General features: G+C 40.4%; 2 protein-coding genes across 4 annotated transcripts in view; both read right to left on the bottom strand.

The window, feature by feature from the left end:
• spegb (striated muscle enriched protein kinase b) overlaps nt 1-10,328 on the bottom strand; it is a 45,825-nt gene extending 35,497 nt beyond the window's left edge. Inside the window, exon 1 of one of the 2 annotated variants that reach the window (XM_034884850.1) lies at nt 9,195-10,328. In XM_034884850.1, the coding sequence (XP_034740741.1) occupies nt 9,195-9,612 (418 nt within the window). In that variant the 5' untranslated portion in view covers nt 9,613-10,328. The remainder of the gene's footprint in view (nt 1-9,194) is intronic. The other variant, XM_034884851.1, reaches the window with a different exon arrangement.
• LOC117952508 (C-X-C chemokine receptor type 2-like) overlaps nt 4,872-11,732 on the bottom strand; it is an 11,681-nt gene continuing 4,820 nt past the window's right edge. For both annotated transcript variants that reach the window (XM_034884869.1, XM_034884868.1), the window contains exon 3: nt 4,872-4,882. The gene's annotated coding sequence lies outside the window, so the exon portion shown is untranslated. The remainder of the gene's footprint in view (nt 4,883-11,732) is intronic.

The raw sequence follows: 11,732 nt of genomic DNA, 5'->3' as shown, positions 1-11,732 counted from the left end.
GGGTCTTGAACACTACAGTAGGCTATATGGCAATGGTGTTTTCACACAAAAAAACATTTGCACAAAGCAAGCCGATCCACTTTTTAAAAATAATGGGACAAAAAGAAATAAAGGGACATATAGAATAGATAAAAATGTGCGATTAACTGCGAGTTTACTATGACATTAATGCGATTAATCGTGATTAAATATTTGAATCGTTTGACAGCCCTTCTGTATACACATTAGTTTGTCTAAGTAATGTGTTATAGTAAGGTGATCTTTTACAACATGATATAAACTGCTGGTGTCACACAATGAATGCAGAGGCTGCCAGTCTATTCAGCTTTTATTATAAGTTGTTTTATGGTTACTGTGACATATGCAGTGTTAGAATGACACGCTGGCAACAACAGCCATGACTCTGCACTGCTCTTGGGGGCGCAACAACGGAAAAATGAACCGCCACACGCAGTAGACGGTCACGACGACGGCCGGCGGGACACGAGCCGTGGTCTCTGGGGCACGCAACCACGGGGAAATGAAACGCCACATGCCGGCGACAATAACGGGATGGACAGCAGACTGCAGTCTCTGAAGCTTTTCAGCTCTTTGGTTTTAGTTTGATTTTGATTTTACAGCCAAAATTCTTTCTCTGAAAGTTTTTTCTGATGAGCCATAGGAACTTTGCTTGTTGATTATTATGTGTTTGTTTTAAGGCATGAAATTGTATCGTGCTCCTACTGAGAAAATTAACTTGTTTCAGGAATTTTCTTCAATAGAGAGCCAGAAGAGATCAGTTTTTCAATTTACTCGTGTCTGTGGAAGTCCATAAAATTACCACAAATGCTGGGGCGCCGCCAGGAATTTTGGTTCCCATGCCAAAAAATCTAATTGGGCCCCCTCTGTGCAGCTGTTATCACCACATCTTTAGGACTCAACTGTCCCATCAAAAGCTTTACATAACTCAGTGCACTAACAAAAGGTATTTTTTTGTAAATGAGAGAAAAGCATACATGGGATGCAATACAGTGCATTAGAAGATTTGCTGTAAGTTACCCAGTCTCTCATCACCTTTTCCCTACCCTTGGCTTTCTAACTGCACAATACGTATTCTTGGAATGGTTTTCCCTCAGAATCCTATGGCAGTACATCATCATCATCTCTGGTGGCCAGTGCCCTCACCAAATCCTATCTGTCCCTGTCAGTCAAATGTGCTGGCCACAAACCTGGGTCATCCTTTTTATGACTTTGTCTGTCTTCTCTCATCCTCATCATCCTTCCGTACGTCTACCTCCTACCTGAGAGGGCCCTGGCTCTGTAGGATGTAGACAATGCATGTGATAGATACATACACTATAAATTAAAATATGCCATATACCAATAAATAACACTAACACTACAGAACATTGGCCCAAATTACCTACAGTTCTGTATCACCTCCACTTTCATTAGATATAATAGATTGTTTTGTGTTTGTGTGCAAGCTTCTCAAATAAATTGCCTTTCATGATGGTAATAATAAAGTCTGTCTCTATAGATGTCATTCCATAATTCAATCTAAATGAATGTATCGACGACTGCCGCAGTGAACTGACAAATAACTATATCGTAAAGTTTGCAGATGATACAGCCATAGTAAGTATAATAATGGAAACCACTGAAACATCTCACGGCCCTGTACTACCTTATTGTTTAAACTGGTGCAAAGAAGCCTTTTTAGATTTAAATGTTACAAAGACAAAGGACATGTGCATTGATTTTAGACGTCACCATCCAACTCCTGAAAAGACAATTATAGATGGAAAAGAGGTTGAAATTGTTGAGTCATACAAGTATCTGGGAATCATCATTGATAACAAGGAACTAAACACAGACATGCTGAGTAAGAAAGTCAGCAGCGTCTCTTCTGTCTGAGAAAGCTAGCTATTTCCACTGGACAGATCCCTGCTTACATTGTTTTACAAACCTTGTATTGAGTCTCTCTTTACTTTTTCATGTTTTTGCAGGTATGCTTCTCTGAGTTTAAAACGGTAAAACACATTAGCAATGGTAAATAAAGTTAGCAGCAAAATCATTGGGATTCAGCAGATGAAACCAACTGATCTGTACAATAGACACGCGCTTAGACAAGGCAGAATCCATCCTGTCCGATAGTTCTCACCCCCTGAATGCAGAATTTAAGTTGTTGCCCATAGATATAGATTATCTTTCGTTGCCTCTGCCATCTCTCTAAAGAATAGGTAACATCTGCACAATAGCACACTTTTTTGGTCGAATCCTGCATTTTTATTGACTATATGTCAACCTCTTGCTACGGCAGTCAAATTAATCGCCCCTCGGGGACAAAGAAAAGCCTTGAATTGTATCAAACTGGATTATTTTAATATTGTCTGTATCTTACAAAAAATGTTATTGTTTTTGAATGTCTGTCGTTAATAAATATTTCTTTTTCTTTTTTGTAAGAGAGACAGAGAAGTCCCCACAGAGTCCCTGCAGTGATGCTAAATGTCATGTCTTTTATCACAATGTTGCTCACTTTCTTCACTGGGAGACTGGGGTGCTAAGACTGAGGTGCCCCTAAAGGGGCAGGGACAATGATTTAATATAAATATCTTGCTAAAAGTTTCCCTGCACTGATTAAATGGTGATTAAATGTAGGCTAACACTGGTCTGTAGCTAGCTAGCTAGCTCATTTCACTATGGACATAAAGCCAACAGGTTAATACCACTCACAGACTATAGGCTACCCACCTTTCTTGGTGAAAAACTGGGTTACAGTTTGACACCCTTTTCCTTTGCCTTTCTTCTCTCTCTTTTCTCTTTCCTTTTTTGAAAACCAGTTTTTGATTTTACGTTACTTGGCAACATCGTGGTGACTGTAGTTCTGGCGCAGCTACTGAGTGCAACTAAGGTAGGACCAAACCATTTTATGCAGATACAGGGGGGTGCTCGGTCAACATGGATGTTTACTTTGTGTTCAATCAGGATAGACAACTTCAACTGCGAAAACAACTTAAAATAAAGGGACCATTCATTTTATTGTAATATTCAAAAGATATCTACTGAATGATGATGGTTTAATAATTTTATATTAGTCTTTGCCTCTTTTTGGGCCCCTGGCAGTTATGGGCCCTTGGATTTGTCCTAATATTTCCTGCATGGTGCCCCTGACAAATAGAATAACATTAGCCACTTTGCTCGTTTGAAAGCCATAATGTCTCTCTCTCATGGGTGGGCCAAATTCTCTGGGCGGGCAAAGTAGGGAAAGGGGAGGTAACCTTGCCCCTTATGACCTCATAAGGAACAAGATTCCAGATCGGCCCATCTGAGCTTTCATTTTCTCAAAAGCGGAGCAGGATACCCAGGGCTTGGTTTACACCTATCACAATTTCTAGCCAATGGGGGACCATAGGCAGTCTGGGGGAACGCATATTAATGTTAAAAAACCTCATGAAGTGAAATGTTCATGCCATGGTACCTTTAAGTTAAAAGAGCTAATTTAAGAATCATAATTTTCCATCAATAGACTCCAGTAAAACTAATCTGTTTTCTAGAAAACTAGAATTCTGCATCTCCCCTTGGCTCTCTTTTTACGCTTCAGAAAATCCACACTGCAAGATGGCCACTGATCTCAGAGAGGCTTAATAATGTAAGACCAGGGAGGGATGTCACTAATTAAATTATGTTTACTCATTGCCATGCTGTTGTATGTTTTTACATCAACCATATCATCCTGTTCTGAATGTGAGCATGGGAAATAAAGGTTTGGAGTTACTGTAATTAAGACAGAACAGTCATTAACAGCTGTAATAAGCTCCACAATTACCCTTCAAGATTTCCTTTCCATTAAACATGAATTTGTTGATCTACTATGTCTACTTATTAAAGCCACGTGGTGATGTAGGGGATTTCCACAGTGTAACTGCAGCTCCACCTGTTCACTCACATTAATGGCCCAGGTCATAAGGAACACAACATGTTGAGGAAACTACTGGAAAGAGGCCACAGCGATGTTCCATGGTAACATCTAAAGTTCCCAGTATTAGGTCTCTTCAAACAAGCTTTGAACAGGCAATATAGCTCTTTAAAATAAAAACACTAATAGATAAGTCATTTACTAAACTGTTAGTGATCACCTCTGCCGTTCTCATCAGCTCTATGCAGCTTTTCAAATCTTTCGGCTCAGTCTTTTGGTTTTACTGCCTGCTTTCTGGTTGATTCAGTCTCACCAATGCAAGGTACGTGTTTACGTATTTAACACTTTCTGCCACAAGGCAATTCAAAGTGCTTTACATAAAACATTAAAGGCTAAAATCCTTTAAAGGATAAAAAAAAGTAAAAGCAAGCTAAAATAGAAGGAGACGGGCATAAAAATACACAAATATATAAAACAAAAACAAGAATGAAAGTCACACTGCAATGTGAGAAGTACTTGATTTAATAAAAGGCGGCATCTAACAGAAAGGTCTTCAGCCTTGATTAAAAAGAACTCGAGGGTTGCAGTGGACCTGCACTTTTCTGGAAGACTGTATGTAGTGCTGTTGAAACATAATTTTGTATTGAAATGGAAGGTCTGACATGGACTTATATCTGCTCATTAGTGACTGCCGTGGGGAGACTGAGGCAGTTTTCAGGGCCTGTTGGAAGACACCCGATAGAAGAGACGAGTTAACAACATGAGGCCAAACAATTGGAAACCTTTTTGAAAACGCTTATTGGCAGAATAGCAAGGCAGCAATGGGGAGAATTTCAGATGTTTATCAACTCAAAAGGTACAAATATCTCAGTTACGTGTTTACAGCTATATTCCAACGCCCCATGTTGTAAATTGTTGTTGCAGATTCGAAGTAGAGCTGCAAAGATTAATCGATAAGTTGTCAACTTTTTAATGAATGACCAACTTTTTTGGGTTTTGGCTGTAGCTCAGTCCGTGGGGAGTCCGTGGGTTGAGAAGGGTTGCTGGTTCAAGTCCCCTCACGGACAAAAGTCCAGTTTGGACTGGTAGCTGCAGAGGGGCCAGTTCACTGAACCCCCCCTCAACTGCTCAGGCGCCTGTTGAACTGTCGCAGCTCACTCACTCTCTGACAGTAAACCGCGTTTCTCTGAGTGGTGGAGTCCAAAACTACTAATCGATTAATCAAGAAAATATTCAACAGATTAATCAACTATGAAAATAATCGTTAGTTGTTGCTAATTTAAAGCTGCAGATAATGACTACCTAACTCTGCCACCTCCCCTCAGCTTGATGGTGCATTGTGACGTCACTGTTTTGGTTTAACGTTCGCAAATTTACTGTTTTGGTTCACTCTCTCAGCAAAAACTCAAAATAAACCCACTGTACGCTAGCCACAAATGACAGACAGAGTAACAAGCAGGTGAGCCTGGCGAAGTCTTCACCTGCTGAAGTGCACATGCTGTTTTCTCTGTAGTTGCTGAAGATCAAGACAGAGGTGGCCAGGAAACAGATTCCAATGCTAAAATTGCTTGCTTCAGAAACTTGTTTGCTGCCTGCAAAGTAACCAAATTGAATGCTTATTTAAAGATCTAGATTTTTATTATTTATTTATCTGTTGCTTCGCTGTAATTATTTTTACAGTTCAGGTACTTATTTGTGCTATATATTCAAACTTATTTGACTCAACAATCCACTGACTTCACAATCAAATGCAAAAAACTCCAAAAAGAGAGACATTGTTTAGGAAAAACCATACGGATCACGAGAGATGCATGACATAACAACATATGACATCTACGCATCTGCATTGTTGTTTAGTAGATGTTGTGGATTCAAAACTGTTCCTTTCCCAGATCAGTACAGGGAGAGAAAAAAAAGTCATACAGGGCAGGGCTAAAATTATCAGTGATGTCTTCCTGTGTAACAGGAGAGATGGTGGCCTGCTAACATCACAAAAATCTAAGGCCTGGCACATTCCAATGTATAAATAACTAGGGAGAGTTGGTCGACGAGGGGGACGGTACAGAGAGACATTTTCAAAGAGGGAGAGAGAGAAAGAAAGGGTTTAGCCAGTGTCATTGAGTGATGGGACAGCTGTGGACTACGCACATGGCAAAGCAGTAGAGAGCTGAATCACAATGAAGGTTAAAATGGAGAGCCAAATGAAAAACATCTGAACCAAGAGCTGGTTTTCACGCCAATAACCGAAAACTAATTGTGAGTAAAGATTACTGTGGAGCTACAACAGATCATAGATCATTTTGAGTGTACTACAACACAAAACAGAGGCTCCAGGAGCATATGGACGACTGCAGGCATAATCCGCATTGCCTGTCAATGCCAACCCTGTTCTTGTTCAGCTAATAGATTGATTACACTTAAAAACAGAACTATGGGAATCTGTCTCACTGTTGTGTTGCCTAAATAAAAACCATTGTTTTGTAATGCCCTTAAGCAAGTACCTTGGAAATCCGCAGTTCTCGCAAGAGCGCCATTTGAATTTGCTCATCAAGTAATGCTGCTCATTATCTATACCCTTGTAGCCGAGCTGCACCAATCACATCGTTGTATCTGAAAGAGGCGGGCCAGAGGCTAAACAGATGACGACAGTTTAATCTACCAGTTAGTTCTGCTGGTAGCTAAGCGTATGGGGCTCTGGATACGTCATCCCCCATGTCTTGTTGTGATTGGTCGTAGTGTTGTCCAATTGCGTCCAGTGAGATTTTCAAATGCGCGCTTGGTCCCGCCCCTCGAGATCGGGGACTTTCATACTCGATGTCAGACCATTAATCTTTCGGATTTGGGTCTGGATTTCCAGGCTCTCAAATGAGCTGTTTGAGCACTGATAATGCTATCATACAGTATTCCAAGGGTGTGAGAAAAACAGTCATTTCATCTTGCTTCTCTCTTTTTACTGCATTTCCACATAAAGTGGCTCACCTGATGTGATGCATGCAATACATCAGAAAAACTCTGGTATAATTACTGTAGTTAATAGTGTAGGCTTCCTGTCCACATTTTCTAATCTGGTGTTTTGCGCCATTCAAAACAAAATCAGTCCTACTGATTTAAGTCAAAAACAAAAGAATTTGAGAGGAAAAGCTCAATGACTGTTCAGAGAATCACACTAAAATGGACATGTTTTTTGTTATCAGCATCTTTTCCCTGTTGTTCATTTTTTAAGCACTCACAGTTGATGGTGCTTCGTTCCTGTGGACCATGTCCAAGCATCCCATATTTATACAGCTAAGGAAATGTAATACACTGTGGTTTCTTGCTGCCCACACTAAAAAGAACCCTTGTCATCACGTTGCCCAGTCTGCAGACATCACCACTCTTTTAAGTACCCAATTTCTGTCCTGAGCTTGCCCAAAGCCTATTTGATTGAACTCAGCGTTATGCAAGCACCCGGTCCTTTATTCTACATCATCAGAGAATGCTATCATTTGCCAAAACTGTACTCGTGTTGAACTGATTGAACTGTATCTCGACATATGCTCCAGCAAGAAAAGGCAGTTCTAAGTTGAAGTTTGTTCTACACACTCAAGCCGAGCACTGCAGAACAATGACAAAGTATTCGAGCTGATATAGGACGGGCGTATCTGTGGAGTTGGTAATGCTATTTTTGAAAGCAGGTGGCCAAAGCACTCAAGTGAGCTGATCTTAGATCAGTGCTGGAGATCACAAGATGCATAATAAGAGGCTTCACAATGGAATGGATAAAGAATGAGTTATTTTCAGTTCTCTTCAAATGTTAATGTCAAACAGCAATACCCATAATTCCTTGTTAAATAAACTAGATATATTGGATCTCCACATTTTTATGGTAAACTAAACCAAGCATATTTACCTGTTTAGGGAAATAAAACAATTGCATGTTATCTTTTCCAATTCAAAATAATTCTTATTCTATGCTTTGATGTTTTTAGCAAAGCAATACTTGAATGACATTAAATATATTAACAGAGGGAAACAGAATATCTATCATAAAAGGGGAATATACATTTTATAGAGCAAAAAAGTCGGTGTGTTTGTGTAGCTTACATGTGTGTAAAGAGACACTTGTGTACTGGAATTTGTGTAGTTAGGCCCCCGTATATTGTTACATTTTGTTTCTCTTTTCTTTTTTGACCTGTGTCACACAAATGAAATTAGAGAATTTGTTTGTTTGTAGCTTGACATTTCTTCTACATCAACCGTTGAGCAAAAGTTCAAATATAAAGCTAATAATCTGGATTGCATGGCCAAGGACCAGATAATGAGAAGCAGAAATCATTTTGCCACTAAAAATCCAAAATGAAAACCGAATAGGACAATGACTGTATTTACATCCAAGTAGGTCTAAGAAGTAGCTTGTGTCCTGGTTCAGACATCAGCATTATCACTCCATGTGCCAGCAAATGGAACAGGAAGCTAGACAGTAGGGATGCGCAAAAACATATTTGATTCAAGCGCCAACGATTCAAAATTGAGTCATAGAATTCCAAAAATGTGTTCCAAAAATTGATTTTTGCATTTCTACTGCCATAACATAATAGTTATATACTTTAATGATCCCAAAGGGAAATTCCAGGTCCCAGTAGCTTACAGACATCACACACGACACACACATGCGTTCATAACAGGAGGTCAAAAATATGTAAATAATATGGATATGAATATACATACATGCATACATACATACATACATACATACATACATACACACATACATACATACATACATACATACATACATACACACACACACACATACATACATACATACATACATACATACATACATACATACATACATACATACATACATACATACATACATACTAAAATACATAGGAAACTAACTACGTTTACACAATGTGAATGTTTTTTTTAAAATCGGAAATCTATATTGAATCAAATTGTGAGCCTAAAAATCTGAATTGTGACATTTTGGGAATCTTACACCCCTACTAGACAGCCCACATTACATTTTCTAGTAAGAACTTGCTCATAAGGGGCCTGGGCCTTTTGGCATGCTGGGTAATCTTCATGATATTACGATTAATTGGTTTGTAATCCATTTCAGGCTACTTGGTAAATGTTTTTCTATAGTTTCTATTTATTTCATAAATACTTTTGAGTATAATTTTATGCTTTAGTAGTTCCTCACCCTATTTAATTTAGACACCGCAGTCTAGAAACATCACCAGTCTTCTCTCCTTGAGAGCCAGTGTAGTTGTAAGTGTGACGTTGTGTATGTGTTTAAGAGAATTACCTTCACCCAGATCCAAGACAGCCAGCACAGCGCTGCTCCGGGCCTCTCCCATGTGATTATTGGCAATGCAGGTGTAGAGGCCAGCATCACTGGGTTTGCAATCCCTAATCCAGAGCCCACCGTATTCCTGGTTCTCCATGTTGAGGAGGTCATCATTGTGGTACCAGTACAGCGAGGGCTGCGGGTCTCCGGCCACAGTCACCTTCAGACGGATGTCACAGCCTGTCCCCACAGCGGCGTTCCTCATTTTGCGTATAAAAACAGGTGGAGTTGTGGTAGACCAGCCAGGTCCTGGAGGGTCTGGGACAGCTTGCTCCGGGCTTGCTTTGGACCGTTTTGGGGGGATGATGGGGCTCGGGGGTGCCGCTGCTTCATCTGCCCCTTTTTTGAGAGTCATTTGCACCTCAGCTTTTCTCATGGTTGAAACGATGTGGTGGATCCTACAGTGGATTCTGTACCTGTGTATGAGGATTGTGTGGTGACAACACCGCCCGGGCCCTCTCTCAGTTTTCTAAAGCAAAATCCAGCAAGGATATTAGAATCTATCTGCAGGCTTTACATATACATTACTGTTAAGGTTCTCATTTTTTTAAATTTAAGATCAATAACTTTCTATAATTTTAAAAGCCAAACTATAATTTGTCAAAGCAAAACTGTGGTGGGTACATTCTCCTCAAATTGCTGTCCTCTGACCTCAGTTTTTGTCTAAAGAAGAAAAAGAAATGGTTGATTACCAAGTAATTAAGCCGATAGAGATAGCTGCCACTCTCCTGCCCAGAGGTATTTTTAGGGCAAGACACACTGGATCATGTTGCATTAACAGCTCCCTTGACTTGTCTCCTGGAAGTGGCGGCCTTGCTTTTCCTCTCCTTTTCCTGATGTCCTCTGACCTTTTAGTATTTTATAACCAGTTCCCAGTAACTTCTCCGCAGAGTAAGGCGAATCTTCAGCGTGTGTCCTCTTTATTCCCAGCAGCCTTGAGATATGCTCTTGCCTGGCTTCTCTTTGTTCCTGTCATCAAGTCCTGTCCAGCAAGTTGCACAGTGCCCCCCCCCCTCCATGTCCCATGAGCTAAACCAACCCACTCATGATCTCCCCCTGCCACTGCCAGCCTGTCTGAACGGGGAAATGACAGTCAGAGCCCAGCAAGCCTTGCAATGACAGCTGCATGGTGAGCTGTCTGCCCACTCGCTGCGAGGCTCCCGCCCCCTTGACGTTTATAGCCAACCTGAGGTCAGTAGAACATGTAAGAAGTGCAACACTTGGCACAAAGGAGGGGGTGGTCAGCATGGGACAGATATTTAATTTGTAGGTCAAATGTAGAAGCTGGCGTAAGTCTCCCAATTGTGTTGAGGTGGTCAGATATCATGAAAATGAAGACTGCATTAACATCGCACGATGGCAGCTGGGGCTCTATTACACATATTCTAAGGATCTTCTACATGAACAACAAAGTTGAGGCAGTATCTTACCTATTCTGCAAAGTATCCATTTGTGCTCAGTGACTACTGTCTTAATAAATAGAAACATTTTAATCAAATTGAAGTGATTGTAATACTGTAGATCATAAACATTTCAGTCCCATTGAATGATGACATAGCCATTGCTACATACAACTCTACTGCTAGCACATAACACCACATCATAAACGGGAAATACACAAAACACATTGGGTGACTCAACACTAAAAGTATAAATGCATCTGCAATTTATAAATAAATAGCGTATTACTTACTATGCATTTAGCTAATGGTAAGTAGCATATTGCTAACGTTACGTGCACCATGCAAGAACTGAACAACGCACAGTGTCTGCTGAGGATATGCTTAAAAATAGAACAGAACCAAGTGTGCAGAAACTGGCAGGAGCTAACAATTTATTCGAGCAAGGTAAATGTGCAAAAAGGTAAAGCCGAACATGGGAGCACGGCGCAGGAGAAGAGCCGGTGTCATGGGGAAGTGAGCGGGGATCTAACTAAGGACAGAGCAAATTACGGGTCTGAGCGTGGCAGGTGAGCCTGGCAGGGATAGAGGAAACCCAGAAAGGGGATTCAAGCAGGCCAAACAGGCAACGAGCAAACGTTCTAACAAGCAGGATTCAAAAAGTACTGGTGGGCCGGGTATTTACCACTGAGGTTGCAACAAAGACCTGACGAGGAGTGAAACAGGAGGACCCGGCTAACAAGTTTTAGTTCCCAGAACGTTCATTTTGGTTGCGGGAACGTTCCCTGAAGGTTAGGTTTGGTTAGGTTTTGGTTGTGTTTTGTTTGCACGAGAAAGTTAGTTCTGGGAGCATTAGTTTTTGGTTACATTGAAAGTTCCCCTAACATTGCAACCTTTAGAGAACGTTCCCCTAACGTTCTTTTTTACAGTCCCCTAACCTTAAAAAAACTTCAACATCCATGTTACTAGTTTCATTGTTACTTTAAACTGTCTGTGCATGAGCAGGATTGAATTATTATACATTAGCAGGAATTAATGAACAGACAAACTTCATGGGATTTAAAATTTTAATAAACATAAAAAACAGTAAAAAAAT

The sequence above is a fragment of the Etheostoma cragini genome, chromosome 11 (assembly GCF_013103735.1).
Source record: "Etheostoma cragini isolate CJK2018 chromosome 11, CSU_Ecrag_1.0, whole genome shotgun sequence".
Lineage (NCBI taxonomy): Eukaryota > Metazoa > Chordata > Actinopteri > Perciformes > Percidae > Etheostoma > Etheostoma cragini.
This window is presented reverse-complemented; position numbering and strand designations above follow the sequence as displayed.